The sequence below is a fragment of the Molossus molossus genome, unplaced genomic scaffold (genome assembly GCF_014108415.1).
Source record: "Molossus molossus isolate mMolMol1 unplaced genomic scaffold, mMolMol1.p scaffold_m16_p_21, whole genome shotgun sequence".
Classification (NCBI taxonomy): domain Eukaryota; kingdom Metazoa; phylum Chordata; class Mammalia; order Chiroptera; family Molossidae; genus Molossus; species Molossus molossus.
This window is the reverse complement of record NW_023425357.1, coordinates 15033882-15057785: the sequence shown is the minus strand read 5'-3', so window position 1 is coordinate 15057785 and position 23904 is coordinate 15033882. Positions and strand designations below refer to the sequence as shown.

General features: G+C 39.7%; 1 protein-coding gene and 1 pseudogene across 5 annotated transcripts in view; one reads left to right on the top strand and one right to left on the bottom strand.

The window, feature by feature from the left end:
• Positions 1–16509, top strand: part of ZNF146 (zinc finger protein 146) — a 29658-nt gene extending 13149 nt beyond the window's left edge. For 4 of the 5 annotated variants that reach the window (XM_036274706.1, XM_036274703.1, XM_036274702.1 and 1 more), the window contains exons 2-3: positions 1478–1716; positions 13033–16509. In XM_036274706.1, coding sequence (XP_036130599.1) covers positions 13817–14695 — 879 coding nt within the window. In that variant the 5' untranslated portion in view covers positions 1478–1716; positions 13033–13816 and the 3' untranslated portion in view covers positions 14696–16509. Of the gene's footprint in view, positions 1–1477; positions 1717–4120; positions 4196–13032 lie in introns of those variants that run through there. The other variant, XR_004961122.1, reaches the window with a different exon arrangement.
• A 1232-nt stretch (positions 16510–17741) lies between these two features.
• On the bottom strand, positions 17742–18200 carry LOC118638954 (annotated as a pseudogene).
• Between the last annotated feature and the right edge of the window lie 5704 nt (positions 18201–23904).

Sequence of the window (23904 nt, the reverse complement as noted above, 5' to 3'; positions counted from 1 at the left end):
CCAGGGCTTTGACCATCCTTTTCACATAACATGTATATTCTTTTGTTTTTATTTTATTTTTTTTTTTGTTAATCCTCACCCACGGATATGTTTTCTTTGAAAAATTTTTTTTTGAGAGAGAGAAACATCGATTAGTTGCCTTCCATACACACCCCGACTGGGGATCAAACTCATAACCTTTTGGTGTATGGGACAACTCTCCAACCACCTGAGCTACCCGGCCAGGGCAATGTGTGTATTTTCTGTAAGTAGTCACAGTAACATTCCATCTGTGTCTTCAGCAGCAATGATATTCTGACACATGACAAATTCCCATGTCAATTCTAGGCCTGTTCTGAACTCCTTATCTACATATACAATTGCTTAATGGATATATCTGCTTGTATTTTTCATGTAAACCTGACATTCTGCATTTCCTAAATACAAACTTGATCTTTTTATAGGTTGTCTTCAGCCAACTTGCCCTTTCATGTTTCTCTCCGTGTACATCACTGTTTAAATAAGGCTCTAAGCCTTCCATCTCTGTCATACCCCAGTATAAATTGGTGACCAAGTTTTTTCAAGTGTAGATAGTATATATGTAACTAGTAACTTAAGATTTTCTAAAAAGAATTTTGCTTTTTAAATATGATTTTAACATAATGGAAAAGTTAGAATAGTACAGAGAAGTCCCATATACCCTTCACCCTAATTCATCCATCATTCACATTTTGTTTTTTCACCTTAATTTTCCTTCTCTCTTTCTCTCAGTATGTATTTGTGTAATTTTTTTTTCTGAAGCATTTGAGACTAAGTTGCATACCTGCTCCCTTTATTTCTAAATACTTCAGCATGATTTTTTAAGAACAAGGACATTCTTTTTTATAACCATAGTACAGTAGTCAAACTCAGAAAATTGAACATTGATATGTTGCTATCATTTAATCCAGGCCATATTCAGATTTTGTCAGTTGTCCTTATAATGACCTTAAAAGTGGTTTTTGAATGAATGGATGAACATATTTACAGGACATTTCTAATATATAGTTTCACTCAGAATATAATGCAAAGTAAATATTAGGATTCCAGGAACTTTTTGAGGTTTTTAAAAAAAAATTATTGAATATTGTCAGAACAACTTCCTACCCATTGTATCCATGTGGCTTAGTTCTGATAGACATATGTTGTTGTAGTCATAGCTATGAGTATTGAATTTATCCAGGAATAAAGACCACAGTTAAAATCCTCTCAAGAACTTGTGCATGAGTGTGGTACTAGAGAAAATAACTTAGTCAGGAAAGGTATGAACATCTTTCCTATGTAAGTAAAGTTCTGAAAGTAAAGGTCCTTTCTTTGCCCATTTCAGATGTGTGGAGGCTTAAATGGTTTAATGAATATGGCCTTGGAATTCAGAATTCAAATAGTCTTAGTCCCTTTGCTCGTATAATTGTACTTTAATCTTTAAGGCAAAAGGTCATTACTTTGTTCTTTTTTATAGGTCCCCTTTCTTGTGCATCCCTGGAAATTGCGCCTTCCTCATCTCTCAGAAGGCCCTGAGACCCCAGGGCTCAGCCTGAGTTCTAGGATGGAATTTTTGGACACAGCATTAACCTTCTAGTGGTGTGTCATTTCCCCAATAGCAGATTATATAAATTGACCAAGCTGTTCATGATTCTTTGTTGAAGCAAAAAGACAAATTGAATGGTGGAGAAAGAAGTGGAAAGGACATTTGTCCAGGTGAGTGAATGACAACTAGACGGGTTGCAATTGTTCAGTAAGCATTGACACCTGAAATGCTTTTGAAGATTTTTTCTTACAGGTCCTATTCTTAGAGTATCACTTGGTATGAATCTTTTAGATACTTAAATGTCATTTCCAGTCATTTTTTCTGTTTCTGTACTCCTGTAATTAGATTCTAGAGGACCAGGTTCCCTATTATTTTTTTCTTTTTAAATCCTCACCTGAGGATATTTTTCTATTTATCATCAGATAGAGTAGGAGGGAGCGAGAGAGAGAAACATTGATGTGAGAGACAGTTGACTGGTTGCCTCCTGCAGGACCCTACCAGGGCTGGGGAGGAACTGCAACTGAAGTATGTGCCCTTGACCAGAATCGAACTGCAGGCCAATACTCTAATTGCTGAGCTAAACCAGCCAGGGCTCCCCTATTATCTTTAATTTGAATGTCCACACTTTTACTTCATGTATACTGCCTCTGTGTAATTGTTCTCTCTTTCATTGATTCCCTCAGTATCATATCCCCCAATGTGTATAGACGTCTTTCTTCATGCATTTTCTTTTATAGGTTTTGAGTCTTTACATACTATCTGACATTTTGTTTTGATTTTTTAAATTACTGACCACTTTCTCTTATTCTTTCAGTGGTTAAATGCTTCAGAATTGAATTTTACATCTATAATTATATTTCCTGTTGTCTTACCCACCTCCCCCATTATGTATCAACAAGCTGCTTCCCTCCCTTCTGCCCTCATGTACATCTCCTATTTGCCACTTAGGTTGTATCCAGGCTTATGCTATTGAAGACAAAGTGCATATACTTGTTTATATTGCTTTGCAGAGATATGCAGGTACAACTATATAATAATTTACTCCAAGTGGAAACACTGAGTAAAGTTATATTTATAGATTTAATAGAAATAGCACATTGTTCTCAAAAGAAGTAAGCCAATTTACATTTATACCAATGTGATATATTTATATTTTCAACAAGACATTTAAGAAAAGATTTAGCCTGGACAGTGTGTCTTAGTGGTTGAGCATCAACCACCAAGAGGTCACCATTTCGATCTCCGGTCAGGGCACATGCCTAGGTTGTAGGCTAGTCCCCAGCGGGGAGCATGCAGGAGGTGGCCAATCAATGTTTTCTCTTGATGTTTCATCTCTCCCTCTCCCTTCCTCTGTGAAATTAATAAAGAAAAATTAAAAAGAAAATAAGTTGGCAGGGGCGGGCAAGGGTAGGAGAGTAATTGGAGGCTATTGCAGTAATCTAGGTAAAATGGTTGTAATTGAAATAGTGACAAGTAATCAGATTCTTAAGATACATTAAAGGAAAAGCTGACAGGATTGATTGATGACTCCATGGTTTTAACTAAAAGAATGACTTATCATTTACTGAAATAGGAAGACTTCAGTAATTTTGGAGATAGATCAAGAGTTTTCTTTTGGACTTGTTACTTGTGATATATCTACTGATCATCTAGTGCACATTCAAATAGGCAGTTGGATATACAAGTCAGGGATTTAGGGAGATAGAAAGTTGTGACCTTTTATAACAGTATACTTAAAAGCTGCTTTATAAAGTGATGGTGTCTCTGCATTTCCTTGCCCACTTCTACTTTTCCTACTATTCAGGGTTGCCAGTGGGCCCACCATGTCTCCTTTATTCATTTGACATTCTTGGATTCTGTTGTTATAAACAAGGAGGCTTAAATGGCTCTTGAGGCTATGCCTTATGTTTTTGGAGAACATTGTGCATGAGAGCTCTTCCTAAAAATAGTAGTGGCAGCTGCCCATGCACAACCTTTCTCAGAAAACATTGGTATTATAGCTAATTCCTGCTCTTACAAACAATGCAGTTTTCTTTTCTTTTTTTTTCTTTTTTCTTTTTCCTCCACAGACATGAAAAGTAGGCAGAGATGTCTTTATTTTACCATTTTATAAGAAAGTATTTATGTGATGTTTGAGCTACTCCTCTAGGAAGTCTCCTACTTTTGCTTCATTGGTGCTTTTAAGACCAGAGATGTTGCTTTATCTTTCTGTTATTCCATCTTTTGCTTTTTTTTCCCCTTCTGTCCTCTTGCTGGAGGTGGCTCTTAGAACACCGTATTCTGCCTTTCCCCCTTTCCTGTATAAATTCATTCTCAGAGATGACTCATCCACTCTGAAGTTAGAAGTGATTTTTTTTATAATGTAAATTTTTATTTTGGCATCTCCAACCTTTTTGTCTTGCCTGTCATAATATTACCTACTTATAGAATAAACACCTAACTGACTTCATTGTATCAGAGAGTGAAATCATTAATATCCTACTCAAATGAGAGATTTCAGCTCATTATTTTTAGGTCCAGAGATCACTTTAAACCAGTTTCATATTTTGTCTGGGTTATTTCTTTTCCTTACAGCCCTTGCGATATGATCAGTCAAGCCATTAAAAAGGTAAACTTTAGTCTCATCACAAAAGTATATATTAACCATGTGAGTATAACTGAATATATTTCGTTCTTTCCATAAAATTCTTTGAGCCCTGGCCGGTTTGGCTCAGCGGTCGGAGCGTCGGCTCGCAGTCTAGAGACCCAGGTTTGGTTCTCGCTAAGGGCACATACCTCGGTTGCAGTTTGTTCCCGGCCCCAGTTAGGGTTGTGTGGGTGGCGACCACTCGATGTTTCTCTCTCTCTCTCTCTCTTTCTCTCTTTCTCCTTCTCTCCCTCTCACTCTATGAATGCAGAAAGTGTCCTCAGGTGAGGATTTAAAAAAAAAAAAAATTCTTTGAATCTTGGTTTTTGGTTATGCTCTACCTATTTGGGTCCTATATCATTTAAACGTGTTACTTCCTCTTTTATTTATGTCTCTTCTGATCATGCTACTTAACATTTTCCACAGAAATTCAGAGTTCTTAGTAAATGCTATCATGTATTTCCATAATGTGATGTCTGAAGTGTATATTATAAACCTGTTGAAAGGAAGGCCCATGTTTTATTCTGTCTGCAGCTTTTATCACATATGAAGTACTTGTTAAATAATCTATACATTAATTATTGTGGAAGGATTTGTTTATCAATTCTTTTTCAGTTTTTTTTAACTGTAGACTTTTTTTATCCTCACACCAGGATATTTTTCATTGTTTTTTTTTTCTTCTTCTTTTTTTCTTTTTTAGATAGAGTGGGAGGGAGGGAAGGATGAGAGAGAGTGATAGTGAGAGAGAAACATCAATGTGAGAGAGACACATTGATTGGTTGCCTCCAGCATAACCCCGACTGGGGCCTGGTATTGAACCTACAGCTGAGGTGCTTGCCCTTGACAAGGGAATAGAACCCGAGATTCTTTGGTCCACAGGCTGATGCTCTAACCACTTAGCAAAACTGGCCAGGGTAACTGTAGAAGTTTTGGGGTATGTATGCTTTTATCGATTTGAGAGAAACATTGATGTGTGAGAGAAGCATTGATAGGTTGCCTCCCCTACATGCCCCAATCAGGACTTGAATCTGAAACCTTGGTATGTGCCCTGGTCGGGAATCGAACCCATGACCTTTTGGTGCATGGGACAATGCTCCAACCAACTGAGCCACACTGGCCAGGGCCTCAATTCTTCTGTATTATAAAATTTCAAACATTAAAAACATTGAAGGAATAGTGATCTTTTATATGCTCACCACATAGATTCAGTAATTAATATTTTAGCAACTTTGTTTTATACATCAGATCCCTGTGCATGGGTATTGTGTTCTGAAACATGACACTTCACTCCAAAAAATTAAGTATGGCCCTGGCTGGTTTGGCTCAGCGGTTAAAGCGTCAGCCTGCAGTCCAGAGAGATCCAAGTTCAGTTCCCGCTAAGGGCATGCATGCACCTCAGTTGCAGTTTGTCCCCGGCCCTGGTTGCGTTGTACGGGTGGCAGCCATTCGATGTGCCCCTTTCACGTCGATGTTTCTCTCTCTTTGTTTCTTCCTCTCTCTCCCTCCCACTCTATCTGAACAAAAAATGGAAAAATGTTCTCAGGTGAGGATTAAAAAAAAATTTTTTTTTAATTGAGTATGCATTTTATAAAAATAGTGGCATCTTGCTATATAACCAAAATACCATTATCATACCTTAAACAATTAGCCATAATTCCCTAATATTGCATAATATTCAGTCTACATTTCTTCAATTATTTCCCAAACACCTTCTATAGCATTTTTTTATTGTTTTTTAAAATTTTATTGATTTTTTAGTTGTTTTTTTTAAGTTGAATTTTAGAGAGAGAGAAACACTGATGTGAGAGATACACCAATCAGCTGCCTTGTGCAGGCCCCGCACTGGGGACTGACCCCACAACCCAGGCATGTGCACTAACCAGGAATTGAACCGGGACCTCTGAGTTCATGGGACAGTGTTCAGTCCACTGAGCATTTATTAAAGTGCCAGAATTCAGTCAAGGTTTAAACTTTGAATTTGTCTTTTTCATCTTTAAAATGTGTACTGTCATCCCGTTCTTTTGTCCCTCTTTGATATTGCTTCTGATGATTTAAAATATATATATACTGCCCAGCTGGTGTGGTTTAGTGGTTGAGCATCGCCCCATGCACCAGGAGGTTTTCAGTGCAATTCCGGTCAGGGCACATGCCCAGGTTGTGGGCCTAGTCCCCATTGGGGGCATGCAGGAGGCGGCCAGTTGATGTTCTCTCTTCGTCTCCCTTCTTCTCTCTCTAACTCAAAGAAAAAATAAATAAATAAAAAATATATACTGTCAGCCATTCAAAGAAAAGAGTAGAACCATTAATGCAATCTAGCATCTCAGGCTGTGTTAAGACTTAACTGATTAGAAATTTGGGTTTAAAAATATTTCATATGAAACACTTATTTTAGGAAAAGTGAATCTGATTGTGATTCAAAGTTCAGGGAAAGATGTTTATAAATAAGAGACAAGAGTGGAGAAGTCTTTTTAGGATCATGTTACTGGAGCTGCTTCTAGGTTTATAGATTCAAAGAAAGAATGAGGGGTCAGAAGTACATGAGGAACGTGAGGTGTATGAATGTGACTCTTTTATTACGTATTTAAAATGTTTGGCAGACTTCCTCAGGGTTTAATTTCTGCTTAGAGTGCTCTTAGCTATAAGGAACCCTCTTTTCCTTCATGTCTTGAATTTTGCCTTCTTAGCAGTCACTCTTATCTAAGATTGAAATTCTTTACCCCTTCCCTAATTTTTTCATACTAGTAAGAACTTTTTTTTTTTTTTAATTCTCACCTGAGGATATTTTTTCCCTTTATCTTCAGATAGAATGGGAGGGAGGGAAACAGAAAGAGAGAGAGAAACATCGATGTGATAGACACACATCTACTGGCTGCCTCCCACATAACCCTGACCAGGGCTGGGGACCAAACTGCAACTGAAGTATGTGCCCTTGACCGGAATCGAACCTGCGACTCTTTGGTCCGTGGGCCGAGCCTCTAACTGCTGAGCCAAACCGGCCATGGCCATAGTTAGAACTTTTTAAAAATCCATCTCCTCTGTTTGTTTATTATTTATCTCTATCCACTAGAACAGTGGTTCTCAACCTTCCTAATGCCATGGCCCTTTAATACAGTTCCTCATGTTGTGGTGAGCCCCAACCATAAAATTATTTTTGTTGTTACTTCATAACTGTAATTTTGCTACTGTTATGTCTTAGGCAACCCCTGTGAGAGGGTCATTTGACCCCCAAAGGGGTCGTGACCCACAGGTTGAGAACCGCTGCACTAGAATATAAACTTGATGAGGGCAGAGAATTTTGTCAGTCTTGTTCAATACTATTTAGAGCTTAGAACTATGCCAGGCACATATTAAGGAGAGAAAGAAGTATTTGTTGAATGAATAATGAGAAGTGTTTTGAGCAACAGTTCTCAAACTTTTTGGTCTCTTTACTTTTTTTTTAATCCTCACCTGAGGATATTTTTCCATTCATCTTCAGATAGAGTGAGAGAGAGAGAAACATCAATGCGAGAGAGACATCAATTGGTTGCCTCCCACATGACCCCAACCAGGGCCAGGGACCAAATCACAACTGAGGTATGTGCCCTTGACTGGAGTTGAACCTGCCACTCTTCAGTCCGTGGGCCGATGGTCTAACTGCTGAGCAAAACTCTCCAGGGGACTTTTTTTTTTTTTTTTTTTTTATAGCTTTATTGAGATATAATTCACATAACACACAGTCTATCCTTTCAGGGTATACAGTTCAGTGGTTTTTAGTATATTAAATTCACAAAGTTGTGTAGCCATCGCCGTTAAGTTTCAAAACATTTTTATTACCACTAAAGGAAACCCTGTATCCATTAGTAGTAATCTTTACATCATTATTATTATTATTATTATTATTATTATTATTATTCTTTTTTTAATCCTCATGTGTGGATATATTCTTACTGATTTTTTGAGTCAGAGAGAGAGCGAGAGAGGGAGAAAGAAACATCGCTCGGTTGACTCCCAGACCCTTCCTGACCAGGGATCAAATGGCAGCCTAGGTTTGTGCCCTGACAGGGAATTGAACCCAAAACCTTTTGGTGCATGGGATGATGCTCATACCAACAGAATCACCTGGCCAAGGCTAATCTTTACATTCTTAAAATATGAGGACCCGCTAAAGAGCTTTGATTTATATGGATTTTAGTATTAATTTACCTTATTTAAAAGTAAAATTGAGAAACTTGGAAACATTTATTAACTTATTTTAAAATACCACAAATAATCCCATTAAATATAAATATTACTTCTTAAAAATTTTTTTAATTTATTCATTGATTTGAGACAGAGAAAGAAAGAGAGGGAGAGAAACACCAGTTTGTTGTTCCGCTTATTTATACATTTATTGATGGATTTTTTTATGTGCCCTGACCGGAGCTGGAACCTGCAACCTTGGCATATCAGGGCAACCTTCCAAACAACTGAGCTACCAGACCAGGGCCAATTATATTGTATTTCTTTTTTTTTTTTATCCTCACCTGAGGACATTTTTCTATTTTTTGTTCAGGTAGAGTGAGAGGGGAGAGAGGAAGAGAGAGAGAAACATCGATGTGAAAGGGACACATCGAGTGGCTGCCACCCACACAACCAACCAGGGCCGGGGACAAACTGCAACCGAGGTACATGCCCCCAGCGGGAACCAAACCCGGGTCTCGGGACCGCAGGCCGACGCTCTAACCAATGAGCAAAACCGGCCAGGGCTGTTTTGTTTTTTTGTTTTTTGTACAGATAGAATGGGAGGGAGAGAGAGGAAGGGAGAGAGAGTGAGAAACATCGACGTGAAGGGACACATCGAGTGGCTGCCACCCGCACGACCCAACCAGGGCCGGGGACAAACTGCAACCGAGGTACGTGCCCCTAGCGGGAACCGAACCCAGGTCTTTCTGGACTGCAGGCCAATGCTCTAACTGCTGAGCCAAACCAGCCAGTGCAAGGGAGAAGTATTTTAAAATAGCTTGTACAGGTAATTGTGGTATTTTTTGGTACTCCAACACTTGACAATTGGTCATTTTTATTTTCAAGATCAGCCTCAATGTGGAATTTGAAATATTATCAAATTGATTCATTCTTTTACAGGAAATCCATGTCTTAAACATGGTCTGTCTTAAACTTTGAATGGATCTCTTACCCATACATAACTTTGTAACATCATGCATTAGTCAGTTGAGTTATGTAGATCTTTTAAATGTAGACATATCTCATTATGTAACATCAAAACATTGTATTTTGTTAACATCACCACCAGTCTCATTAGAAAAGCCTTTTAAGTATTTGGAAGCTATCAATCTTGTGGAAGATACCGATTTTCCAAAATTCTAATTTTTTCTTGAAAACTCAAATTTTATCATTGGCAACATATAGTGTATTTTTCTTTTTCTTTAAAGGATTGTCTTTTGTTTATTCTGAAGGTAGTACCTAACAAAGCGTACCCAATTCTGAATAATCATAGTTTTTAAGGCAGTGATTTGTTAATTTGTTTAAAGCAAATAAATGGTGCCCATGAAAAAGTAGCTAGTTTAACTTACAACTTAAATTATTTGCCCAAGCCCTGGCTGGTTTTTCTCAGTGGTTAGAGCATCGGCTCATGGACCAAAGAGTTGTGGGTTCGATTCCAGTTAAGGGCACGTGCCTCGGTTGTAGTTCATTACCCGGCCCTGGTCAGGTAGTGTGGGAGGCAACCAGTCGATGTGTCTCTCTCACATCCATGTTTCTCTCTCTGTCTCTCCCTCCCACTCTGTCAGAAAATAAAAGGAAAAATATCCTCGGGTGAGGATTAAAAAAAAAAAAATTGCCAACAGAAGTATATGTATATAATTATTTATATATAATATTTGCTTTTCACAGAACTGATTTTTACCATACTTATTGCTTGGTTTTCTGTATTTAGCACAGACTCTCTTGAACTTGCCTCAGAATAGTTAAAAGCTCTCTCAGTACTACTTTCTACATTGTTGAACATTGGGAAATATCTATTTTTTCCTTTCAAGATACTACTCCTAGAGTTTTTGTCCTCTTTCTTCAATCTAGGCTGGCTGTATTCTTTATTTTTTTAAATTTATTGATTTGAGAGAGAGATAAATATCTATTTGTTGCTCCATTCATCTTTACCCTCATTAGTTGATTCCTCTATGTGCCCCGACCAAGGATCAAACCCACAACTGTGGCGTATCAGGACAATGTTCCAACCAACTGAGCTACTAGGTCAGGACTAAGCTGGCTGTATTCTGACCTGATAGCACTTATCTTTTATTTTTTTCTTTATTGATTTTTGTTTTTATTTTTTATTCTCACCCAAGGACGTTATTGTATTTATCTTTAGATAGAGTGGGGGGGGGCATTGATGTGAGAGAGATACATCGACTGGTTGCCACCCACATGACCCCAACCAGGGGAGGGGCAAACTGCAACCAAGGTACGTTGCCTTTAGCGGGAACTGAATCCACGGGCTGACGCTTTAACTGCTGAGTGAAACCAGCCAGGGCTCTTTATTGATTTTTAGAGAGAGAGGAAAGGAGAGGGAGGGAGAGATTCGAACGTCAATTGGCTGCCTCCTGGACACCCCCCACTGGGGATTTGACCCACAACCTGGGTATGTGCTCCAACAGGGAATCGAACTGCTGACCTCCTTGTATGGGTTGATGCTCAACCACTGAGCCATACTGGCCAGCATATCTCTTAACAGCTTTTCATCACCACTATAGAAATTTACTCAGCTTTTATATGTATTACCTTGGTTTAATCCTCTGAATTTGTCTTCTGAAAGCTTCTGCCAAGAAATAATACTTGTCACTTGTGCTTATATTTCTATGACCAAACAAAGCACCTAGCCATGCCTGAGTTTGCTAGGTGAAACAATGTAATTTTTCTGCATTAAGAAGACCCTGTTAGGCTGGCCAGTGTGGATCAGTGGATTGAGCATCAGTCCCATGGATTCGATTCCCCGTCAGGGCACATACCTAGGTTGCAGGCTCGATCCCCAGTAAGGGACATACAGGAGGCAGCTGATCAATGTATTTCTCTCACATTGATGTTTCTCTCTCTGCCCCACTTCCTCTTTCTCTGAAAAATCAATAAAAACTTTTTTTTTTTTTAAAAGAAGACCCTGTTATTGATGAGTAGTAATACAGTCTACTTCAGCTTCCCCTGCTCTCTGCAGTCTAATTTCTAAGGGAACTTTTCCTTTCTGTTTCTTGCTTACAAAATTCTGTTTGTTTCACTGATAAATATTTTCTCATACTGTCCGTGATTGGTTTTAGGGGTGTGTGGTTGTTTGCTTTTCCTTTTATTTCCTTGAGAGTTTTTTTTTCTCTTGATGTTGATATTTCATGTTAATGGGATTAGCCGAGTGTGTGTGGGTTGTTGGTTGCACAATCATATTTAGGAATGATTCACTAAACTCTTTTCTCTTTGGGTGGTTCTTGTTCTCTGATAGGCTTTAGTGAATGAAAAGAAAAATGCCCCAAGGTCTCCTCCTTGCAGAAAGATTATACTGCTTTTACTCAAGAAGTTAGGTGTAGACAGGTCCTTTGTTATGGCAAAAGAAATGAATACAAGCAACAAGTATTATCTTGAAGGGGCATGCTACTGCGGGTTTTTGTAACTCTTTCATTTTTTCCAGAGAAAGATCCTTTTATATTCTGCTCACAGGTGTGTTTGTACCTGATTGCCAACATTTTATGTGTGTGAGCTCCAGCATGGTGCAGAAGGTGTCACATTGATTTCAGTATATTGATTTCAGTATATTACCTTTTCTGTAACATATCTTGCTGGGTGTTCCCTGAGTCTGGAGCTTCTCTGATTAAATTTCTGCAAAGTATAACTTCCATTTCATATAAAGGAATGGTCCTTTGTCCTCATCACTGGGAGAGTAGAGGTCCAACTGCACCTTATACTAATTTTGTTTTTTATCCTCACGCGAGGACATTTTTTGCATTTATCTTCAGATAGAGCGGAAGGTAGAGAGAGAGAAACATCAATGTGAGAGAGACACATTGACCAGCTGCCGCCCACACAACCCCAACTGGGGCCGGGGACAAACCGCAACCAAGGTACATGCCCTTAGCGGGAACCGAACCCAGGACTCTCCGGTCCGTGGGCCATGCTCTAACCATTGAGCAAAACTGGCCAGGGCTATACTAATTTTTTTTTTTTTTGGTCACCATCCTTTATTTCTTGTTTTGAGGTACTTGATTTCCCTCCATTTTCTGACTCTTGTTGATATTTTGTGGCACAAATTGGCTTGCTTGACCTTGCTATCCTCTTTTGCAGTCTCTTTATGTTACTTGAACTTCCTCAGATCTTCTGTGTGTTGCAAATCTTTCATTTGCATTATGTTATCAAAAAATGTGTTAATGTCTGTGTATACTGATGTCTCCTATTATAATATCATATCCCTCTTTTTTGTGTGTGAGTCTGGGCCATTTTCCTTTTTATCATTTAATGGAGTTTAGGGAGGAAGCAATTATCGGTTATTCCTTTCCCTTTCTTAGGCATCACAGGTAGACTTTCTCAATTTTATGTGGTCATCTTTTTATGCTATTTATTAATTCCTCAGTGTTTGTTACATTTATTGCTGAATTATAAAATGAGAAAGGTTATTTTTCAAGAGTGATCTAAGCTTTGTGTACTGAAGAATGTTACTTTTCTACCCAGATATCCTTTACAAAGTTTAACTTCTCAAAATTTAGTTGGAGACATTGGTCATGAAGCTTCTCTTTCATACTGTGAAATAGGCTAGCAGAATTAATCTCAAAAAGCATCTGAAATTTTATGCCATCCACAGTACTAAGCACTTTATACATTAACACCTTTAAATGATGATTGTTCTCCATTTTAGAAGAAGCCTGAGAAGATGATGAGCAGATAAAGACGCAACAAAATTTGGGAAGCCAGTTGCATCCATCTTCAGTAAAGTACAAACTGAGGAAAAAAGCAGTGAATATAAGAAAGTTGGATAAATACTTCTTCTGATCTCAGACCTTATATCTTTTAAGGCAAATTCTTTTCAACACCTATAAAGAGTTTCAAAAACAATTTAGACTTAATCATGAGGGACATTGTGTAGGAATGAATCATCAATTTTATTGATTTGGAAATCCTGCCACAGCTAAGTCCTTATGGTAATAACCCTCTTTAAGTGTAAATCAGAGTGGAAATGCCTTCAGTTAAAAAAGTTTGAACCCTATCAGATACCAGAACATTCATACTAGATTCATACTCTATGAAGTTATTGAATGTGGGAAAATTTTCACTTCATGTGTCACACCTTGTGAAATGTAGAAGTGAGGCTGGATATAAGCCCTGTGTTTCTAAGGAATATTGAAAAGCCTTTAGCTAGATGACATTTCATTGAGCAGAAGAGAATTCATACTGAAGAGAAACCAATGAATTAACAAAGTTCACTGAGTATTGGAATATTTATACTTGGAGAGAGAGCTATAAGCTCAGAATGATAAAGTTTTCTCACACCTATCCTTTACTTTACATTTGATAGGTCACACACAGAGAAGTCCTACTAATGTAAGAAATGTGGAAATACTTTCAGGTAAAAGTAAATCCTCATTCCTCAAAAAATTCATACTGGAGAGAAAACTTGTGAATGTGGGAAAGCTTCCATTCAGATGTCACACCTCAGTCAGCAGAGAATTTGTAGTGGGGAAAACCCCTTTGCCTGTAAGGTATGTGGGAAAGTCTTCAGCCACAAATCAAATCTCACTGAACACGAGCATTTTCATAATAGAGAGAAACCTTTTGAATGTAATGAATGTGGAAAAGCCTTCAGCCAAAAGCAGTATGTCATTAAACATCAGAACACCCATACTGGAGAGAAGCTTTTTGAATGTAATGAATGTGGAAAATCCTTCAGCCAGAAGGAAAACCTCCTTACCCATCAGAAAATTCACACCGGAGAAAAACCTTTTCAGTGTAAGGATTGTGGGAAAGCTTTCATTCAGAAGTCAAACCTCATCAGACACCAGAGAACTCACACAGGAGAGAAGCCCTTTGTGTGTAAGGAGTGTGGGAAAACCTTCAGTGGGAAATCAAACCTTACTGAGCATGAGAAAATTCATATAGGAGAGAAACCCTTTAAATGCAGTGAATGTGGAACAGCTTTTGGCCAGAAGAAGTACCTCATAAAACATCAAAACATTCACACTGGAGAGAAACCCTATGAATGTAACGAATGTGGAAAAGCCTTCTCTCAACGAACATCACTTATTGTACATGTGAGAATTCATTCAGGTGATAAGCCTTATGAATGTAATGTATGTGGGAAAGCCTTCTCTCAAAGCTCATCTCTTACTGTGCATGCGAGAAGCCATACAGGTGAGAAGCCCTATGGATGTAATGAATGTGGGAAAGCCTTCTCTCAGTTCTCAACCCTTGCTTTGCATTTGAGAATACACACAGGTAAGAAGCCTTATCAATGTAGTGAATGTGGAAAAGCTTTCAGCCAGAAGTCACACCACATTAGACACCAGAAAATTCATACTCATTAAAAACCTTGTAAATATCTTGAAAATTGGAAAGCATTCATGAGGAATTTATTCCTCATAACAAGCACATCAGAAGTTATCATTCTGAAGGAAAGCGTCACAAGTGAGGTTAACAAAAACTAAAAACTTGTGGGACACCAGAGAATATGATTCATACTGGAGAGAAAGACGTTATAAAAATCCTGTGCCCAACAAAAACCTACAGCAAATATAATGCTGAAACTGTAGGCGCATTTCCACTAAAATTCGGAATAGGAAACATGCTTGTTATCATCCTGTCTGCCTAGATCTGGAGATCTTCACCAGTGTAATAAGAAAAATAAGTTGTTAAGTATTGGAAAGGAAAATAACTTTGTGGTATTGTTTTAGCAGAACAGAAGACATTCTGGAAATACCTATGCATTTATTAGAATTTAGAGTAGGATAGAAATGGCGTCAGACGGTGGGAAGAGAATGGGACTGTTTAAAAAGTGATTTGGAGATAATTTGTTCTCCGAGGGGGAAAAAAAGACCATGAACTATGCACAAAGGTAAGATCTACAAGGATTAAAAACAGGAATATGAAAAAGCTATATACTAAAATGGTTATGACCTTGGGAGTAGGGAAACATTCCTTATAATGAATTGAAAAATATCTGGCATTTCTACTCTGAGTTTGTATGCTTAGGAAATATATTATTGACTGTGGCATGACTTGTAGTGGCCATAAATTGAAAACAAATGCCCATCAGGAATAAAGTAGAAAGTACTTGTGATGGGAATACCATGTATCTGTAACAAATAAGATCTACAAGTATTACAGAGAAAGGTATCACAAATGTTGAGGAAAAATGAAGTCGCGGAATGACACAACTAATACCGTGACATTTTTGTAGATTTGAATTAAAACTTTCATCACAAAATTTAGTACTGTATATTGATAACAGATACATATAGGAATGTATGTTTTAAAAAGGTTTTTGAAATGGATTGGAATGATACAGACCAACTCTTGATAGTAATTGCCTGTAAAGAGTTGGACGGGAAGGGGATGAGTGTGGGAGGGATGGAGTGGGGATTCGTTAAAGGGGACTTCACTTTTTATATGTAAACATTTCTCTTGAAAACGAGAGAGACTGCAAGTAAATATATATATATCAAAGTACTGGATAGTTCTGGATTGTGGTAAATGGATATCTTGTCTTATTTTTTTGTACTTTTCTGTATTTTTAAATTTTCTCATTTAATAAGGATGGGGGTGAGGATGGGAACACTAGCTATAGAAGTCATGTTCCAATGGATTTATTCCTAATCAAATGCTAAACTTTTTATAGAAAATATTTCTAAAATTTTATCAATGAGTGGATGAACTTGTTCTCTATGTAGTATGAAATTATCTATTTTATTAAAATTTAAAAATGATAGCATAATCCAAATCTGTTTAATTTATTTTTACATGTCAGTGTGTACTTAATGGTTGCTCTACATATTTCTAACATTTTGCAACATTTAAGCTTAGAAAATTTTGAGAATTTTTAGTTAAATAAGGATACACACACAGACTTCATATAACTTGTCTTTTTAGATAAATTTTCTGGAATGTCAAATGTCCTGTCTGTAAATTTTCATGGGAATAGTATATGCATTAAAAATAAGTTTCTGGTTGTATTATTTTAAAAATAAAACCATTCAACTGTCCACAACTTTCACAGTTTGAGTTAAATGCTAACATCTGGATCTTGGTTATAAACTGCAAACTATTTTATTCTTCCCAGTACTTGGACCTCCCCCAGCTTTATTGAGATGTAATTGACAAATAAAATTGTAAGATATTTAAAGTGTTTGATGTGATGATTTCACATACATATGCATTGTGAAGGGAATTTTCCCACCAAGTTACTGTTTGTTTCTTTTACAGAGATGTAGAGGATGGGGGTGGGTATGAGAAAACTGGTTCAGACCCTGAACAGAATTCTATTGTGTAAACCAATCCTTCCTGCGGATGGTTTTTCTTTGGTCCATATTTGCAGTGTAACTTGATAAAAATGGTATTAAAGGTTTTCGTGAATAATGGTGAACATCAACACAACATTTGAGGTTTATTTCAAAAGCTGCTTTAAAAAAAGCTTTTAAATTTGTTAAGTACCACAGCATTATTATGTATTTTTTTGTTAGCCTTTTTGGGGGAATGACCATGAATTATAAATTTAGTAATCTAAATGAAACTTAGTCCTTTTAAAAAGGATGTTATATACCAAATCTAAGAAAGTGCACCATCATTAAAACTTACCTGCATTTAATCACCCACAGGAAAACAGATTTTAGTCAAAAGATAGGTTTCCCTAAACTATTTTATTTTTTCTTTATTGATTTTTAGAGAGATGGAGGGAGAGGGAGATATAAACATCAACTGTCCGTCTCCTGCATGCCTCCCACTGGGGATTGGGCCCACAATCTGGGTATGTGCCCTGAACAGGAATCAAATTGGTGACCTCTTGGTGCATGGGTTGACACTTAACCACTGAACCACACTGACCAGGCCCTAAACTTTTTTTCTCCTTAAAATTTTCTTTTTCACTTTTTCCCTTTTTTTTTATTAGTCATTCTTTAAATGCCCAAGCACCCAGCTGGTTCTCTCACTCCCAAGGTCACACCCTCCTTACCCTGTCCCCCACCTTGCTCTCTTCCCCTGCCCTAGCCCAAAGGCAGTCTTGGGAGGAGGCTGGGAGGGAGCTGGAGGCAGGAAGGTATAACATTGGACAGACAGCTTGTTTGGTTGGGGAAGAGAATAGGAAGGGTAGGTTCTTAGAGACCATTTTCAATACCAAATACCCAGCCCTATTCCCAGCCCCTTTCAAATCATTCCCGTAGTCCAGCTCCTCTCTGCCCTGCATCCAGTACCAAACGGTGTGGCCCTTACACCACTGCTACCCCTCCACATACATCCCTGACCTCAGCCTGCCCCCTGAACCTCCCTCTGATGGGCATTCCTGGACCCATTAGCTCCTTGGAGCTATCGAGGATGAAAGTGCAGGGATACCCACCCCTCATCCCTGTAAGGTAAGTGCCATTAATGAGCCACTGGAACCCTGCAGAGGTGAGACAGGTGTGGGCTGGGGGGCAGTAAGGTGATGGTAAAGAGAGCAGTTTTCTTTCCAGGCCCATAGTCTCTAAGGCCCCCTTTGCCCAATATCCCCCAAGAATCCCAGGGGAAGGTTCTCAGCCCCCCCAGACAGCTCTCCAGCTTCACGCTCTTGATTGCTTCTTCAATTCCCAGAAACTCCTGAACTCCAGTTTAGAGTTGTTACAGCTGCCCAGATTGGCGATTCTCTCTTCAAGCCCACAGTTGCTTGTCATAAAGGTGAGGCAGCTGCTGGGTCACCAGATACTGTAGTTCGGAGGGGGTCAGCATCTCCTTCCCACCTTCCACCACTGAGTACTGGTGGAAGTTCTTGAGGGTCTCAGTGGCCCTCTCCACATCACTGAACTCCTGGTCATCCTCGGTAATGGCTGACCGACACTGTCCCATAGTGCCTGGTGTGCCTGTCCTTTGGTGAGGGTTCTACAGCCTGACCCGGAGGAGCCAATGGCTCATGATCTGCCTGCTGACACCCTCTGAGACAGGACAGGATCAATATAATTTTTTAAATGTTTTTTTTTTTAATTTTTTTTTTTAGAGAGAAACACCAATGAGAGAGAAACTGATTGGTTGCCTCCTGCACATTCCCTACTGGGGACTGGCCCACAACCCAGGCATATACCCTGACTGGGAATTGAACCAGTGACCTCTTGGTGTATGAGTCAATGCTCACCCACTGAGCCATACCAGCTGGGCATCTCCTTAATCTCTTATGCTTCACTTAGTGCTGAACTCTGCTTTTATGTTTGTGCAGCTTTGGGGTCAGCAGAATAAATTGTGTGACTGAAAACAAAGCCAGGAAATACCTTAATGTGTATTTATGGGCCATGGCCCGGGCCCCGCGCCCCTTCCCAGAAAGACTGGTTGTGTTGTCCTATAGAAGAAGGTTGAATCTGATACAGAATCATTTTACTCAGAGTCTCAGAAGGCAGATGATCTGGACCTTTTAAGTACATCTATCTTACTCTATCCTAATTGACAGAATGTGGATATAAGCGACTTGAGTATTGAACACCTAAATTGTCAGTCAAGATTTATAAGATATATGCTGGTTGGAGGAATCAACTTTAGGGCCAGTTTGTGTTAGCTGGGTAGAGTTCATTCATATATGGAGCCAGGGAATTCCTGGTAATGCTGTATCAGGAATCTTGTAAAAAATATTCATAGCAAAACAAGAAAATACTGGTGACCAGACTAAAACATACCAAAGGTTAAATACTTATGCAAAAGAGCTTTTTATATAAATGTTTTAACTAAAGGAATAGTGAATATCAAACAATGACAATGTCTATTTTGTGGAGTTAAAAGATCTAAAATGTTGAGAAACAAACTTGGGAGTTACTGGATTAAAGCAGCGATTTTCAACCTGTGTTCTGCAAGAGGCACACTTGGTGTGCTGCAAGAATTTAAAGAAATTTAAATCTATATTATTGAAAGTATTACAACTATCCCCCACACACACTGACACCCTCCTGCCTGCTCCTACCTGCCCCCACCTTCACTGCACTGTTGTCTGTGTCCTTTGTTTATGCATAATTGCATATAAGTTCTTTGGTTTATTTCTTCCTTCTCCCCAAATCCCCTTTCCTCTGAGGTTTGTCAGTCTGTTCTCTACCTCCATGTCTCTCGATCTGTTTTGTTCGTCAGCTTATTTTGTTCATTATATTCCACAAATAAGTGAGACCATGTGATACTTGTGTTTCTATGACTGGCTTGTTTCACTTGGGTAGAGATCTTTCTTATAGCTGCATGGTATTCCATTGTGTAAATGTACCACACCGTTTTTATCCACTCATCTACTGATGGACACTTGGGCTGTTCCCAGATTTTAGCTATTGTAAATAGCACCGCTATGAACATAGGTGGTATTTTTTTCTGATTGGTGTTTCAGGCATCTTAGGATATATTTCTAGAAGTGGGATCACTGGGTCAAATGGCATTTCAATTTTTAATGAAACACTATATTGTTTTCCATAGTGGCTGCACCAGTCACTGTATTCCCACCAGCATTGTACTAGGGTTCCCTTTTCTCCACATCCTCAACAATACTTGTTTGATGATTTGTTGATAGTAGCCATTCTGGCAGGTGTGAGGTGATTGATACTTCATAGTTGTTTTAATTTAAAAACTGGTGATTAGTGACATTGAGCATTTTTTCATGTTTCTTGGCCATTTGTCCTTTTTGAAGATGTGTCCGTTCAGGTCCTCTGCCCTTTTTTTTATCCTCACCTGAGGACGTTTTTTGTATTTATTTTCAAATAGAGTGGGAGGGAGAGAGGGAGGGAGAGAGAAACATCGACGTGAGAGACACATCGACTGGTTGCCACCTATACAACCCTAACCGGGGCCAGAGACAAACTGCAACTGAGGTAGGTACTTGCCCTTAGCGGGAACCAAACTCTGGTCCGCAGGCTGACACTCTAACTGCTGTGTCAAACTGGTCAGGGCCTTCCCCCCTTCCTTTTTCATCCTTACCTAAGGATATTTCTTTTTCTTCCATTGACTTTTAGATAGAGTAGGAGGCAGGAAGGGAGAAAGGGGGAGAGAAACTCAATGTGAGAGAGACACATAGACTGGTTGCCTCCTGCAGGGCACCAACAGGGGCTGGGAATCAAATCTGCCACCCAGGTATGTGACTTTGGTAATCAAACCTGTGACTCTTTGGTCTGCAGGCCGATGCTGTAACTGCCGAGCCAAACCAGCCAGGGCTCTGCCCATTTTTTAACTGAATTGTCTTCCTTTTGTTGAGTTGTATGAGTACTTTATATATTTGAAAATTAAATCCCTTGTCTGATGTGTTGTAGATAAATATTTTCCCATATAGTGGGTTCCCTTTTCATTTTGATGGTGGTTTATTTTGCTGGGCAGAAGCTTTTTAGTTTGATGAAGTCCCATTTATTAATTTTATCCTTTCTCTTGCCCTAGGTGATGTATCAGTGAAAATTCTGCTTCGTGTAATGTCTGAGATTTTGCTGCCTACATTTTTTCTTTTTTATCCTCACCCGAGGACATTTTTCCATTTTTTGTTCACATAGCGTGGGAGAGAGAGAGAGGAAGAGAGAGAAACATTGACGTGAAAGGGACACATTGAGTGGCTGCCACACGCACAACCAACCAGGGCTGGGGACAAACTGCAACTGAGGTACACGCCCTTAGCGGGAACCAAACCCGGGTCTCTCTGGACCTCAGGCTGATGCTCTAACCGCTGAGCCAAACCGGCCAGGGCTGCCTACATTTTCTTATAGGATTTTTATGGTTACATGACTTACATTTAAGTCTTTTATCCATTTTGAGTTTATTCTTGTGTATGGTGTTAAATTGGTGGTCTAATTTCAAATTTTGCATGTACCTGTCCAGTTTTCCCAACACCATTTATTTTTATTTTATTTATTTATTTTTTAATCCTCACCCGAGGACATTTTTCCATTTTTTGTACAGATAGAGTGGGAGGGAGAGAGAGAGAGAGAGAAATATCGATGTGAAAGGGACACATCGAGTGGCTGCCACCCGCACAACCAACCAGGGCCGGGGACAAACTGCAACCGAGGTACATGCCCTTAGCGGGAACCGAACCCGGGTCTCTCCGGACCGCAGGCCAATGCTCTAACTGCTGAGCCAAACTGGCCAGGGCCCAACACCATTTATTGACGGGACTGTCTTTACTCCATTGTATGCTCTTCTCTCCTATGTCAAATATTGAACATAATGTCTTAGGTTGATTTCTGGGTTCTCTTTTCTATTCCATTGATCTATATGCCTGTTCTTGTGCCAGTACCAGGCTATTTTGATTATAATGGCTTTGTAGTATAACCTGCACCTTATAAAAATATCACCGTCACCTAAAAGAGATTTGGCTAGTACCATCCCCAGAGGTGGCACCATGAGTAGTTTCGGGTGTATCTCCAGTCTCCACCTCTTATTCTCTCTGTCTCTGTCAAATACACTCATTTACACATGTTTGTCTACTTGTTGAAATCATATGTATATGGTATAAAAGGTGGGTTTTTGGCCCTGGCCAGTTTGGCTCAGCGGTTAGAGCGTCAGCCTGTGGTCCAGAGAGACCCGGGTTCGGTTCCCGCTAAGGGCATGTACCTCGGTTGCAGTTTGTCCCAGGTCCTGATTGGGTCGTGCAGGTGGCAACCACTTGATGTGTCACTTTCACGTTGATGTTTCTCTCTCTCATCCTCTCTCCCCTTCCCACTCTATCTGAACAAAAAAATGAAAAAAAGTCCTGGGGTGAGGATAAAAAAAAAATGGTGGTTTCTGAATGTAGATGAATGGTCCAGATGTCATACTTAAGAGGACCCCTGAAGTCTTCATCTGTTGGCATGTTGAGATTCCTGCACCCACTTTAGCAGTGCGCAGCTTCATTCTTCCATGTGGACCAGGATTGATAGAGCCAACTCCTCTCCATGGACATTAAGGTGTTTTTTTTGCCCCCAATTCCTGGCTATTTTTCACTGGTGCTCTGATGGATAAATCTCAAACATACATCTTTGAAATATTGTACAAGAATTTCTGTGTGGTAACCTCCTAGGATGAGCACGGCCAAGCGAAGGTGAGCACCGGTGGAATTTTGACAGCTCCTGCACACTGTTCTCCCAGAGAAGAGGCCTTTCTCAATTCTCTCCAGGATATCTACTGGGGCCTCTGCATTTTCACTTTGTTCCCAGAACTGGCCACCCACTTGTCTAGAAACATGCCAGTCTGATGGCGACAATACTCTCTTCACAGTGTTTACAGTGTGTGTGTTCCCGTCAGAGAGGTCAGGCACCTCTGAGACATACTGGTGTGTGCACTGCTTCTCACTGGAAGTGCATATGCTTGCTTGTTGTCTCTTTTTAAAACACTGACTTTGGAGAGTTTTCTGCATCATAGGGATATTAAACCTTTCCCTGGCCTTGGGTTGTAAGGAATGCATTCCAGTTGTGGTTTGTCTTTCTATCTTTCTCCATTTTTCTTGTTTTTGTTTTGAGCACAGTACTAGCCAGTCATTTGCTGACTGGCTGGCTCCTGGCTCTGGGGTCACACATCACAGTGGTCTTTACCCTCAGACTGTGCACATACTAACTAGAAGGGCTTCTTTCTTTGTATCTAATTGTCAATTCATCCAGGATTTTCCTTTCAAATAACAAAAATGCTAGTTTAAATAAATAAAAAACAAAACAAAACAAATTAATGAGCCCCTTCTTGAAATATGTGAGCAGCCACAAAAAAAGGCAACTGTGGTAAAATTCCTCTTATATAAAACATCCAGAATAGAGAAAGGAACACAGACAGCAGACTACAGGTTGCCAAGGGCTGGGGAAGGGAGGAATGGGGGAGTGATTGCTTCCGGTAAAGGATTTCCATTTGGGAAGATAAAATATTCTGCAAACACTTATGGTGATGTTTTCTCGGCCTCATGAATATACACAATACTTATGACGTCCAATTTAAAACAAAAACAAATGTTATTATATGTAATTTACAACCTGAAATAAATGAAAACATGTAACACGTAAAACAAAAACCCCAGAGTGGGTGCTGGGTAATGCGCCAGCTCCAGGTCCCCCGCAGGAGCCAGTGCAGGTACAGGTGATCATTCTCCCAAAAGTAGGGCAGGTACGCTAAATGTCGCAAGGTCAGAGTCACACACCACAGAACAAATGGTCCACAACACACAGCAACAAGCCCGCAATGATAAGCACCCCATATTCGCACACAGGGCTCAGTGTCACCATCTTTCACACAGTCCCACAACCTCCCCAATTCAGGCCGCTCCGCCGGAAGACTCGGCTCTGCAAGGGCCTCGGGCCTCGACTTAGGCCTTTCGGTTCTCGTGGGGCTGCAACCTGCACAGCTGAGCCGGTCCCCCGGAGGCCCACGCGCTCCCCACCTCGCTGTTCTGACGGTCCCACCAGGCATGAAGGCCGTTCGAGCTCGTTAGAAAAGAGCGACGGGCCGCCAGGCCCTCTGGGAAATGTAGTCCAGCGGGGGACCCACGGCCAGTTTCCCTTGGCGCCCTGCCTGAGCCTACCCGAAACAACTGCTCCTACGACTCAGCGTCTGGTTGGGTCTCAGAAACGCGACTTGAAGCAGCAGGGGGCCAGTG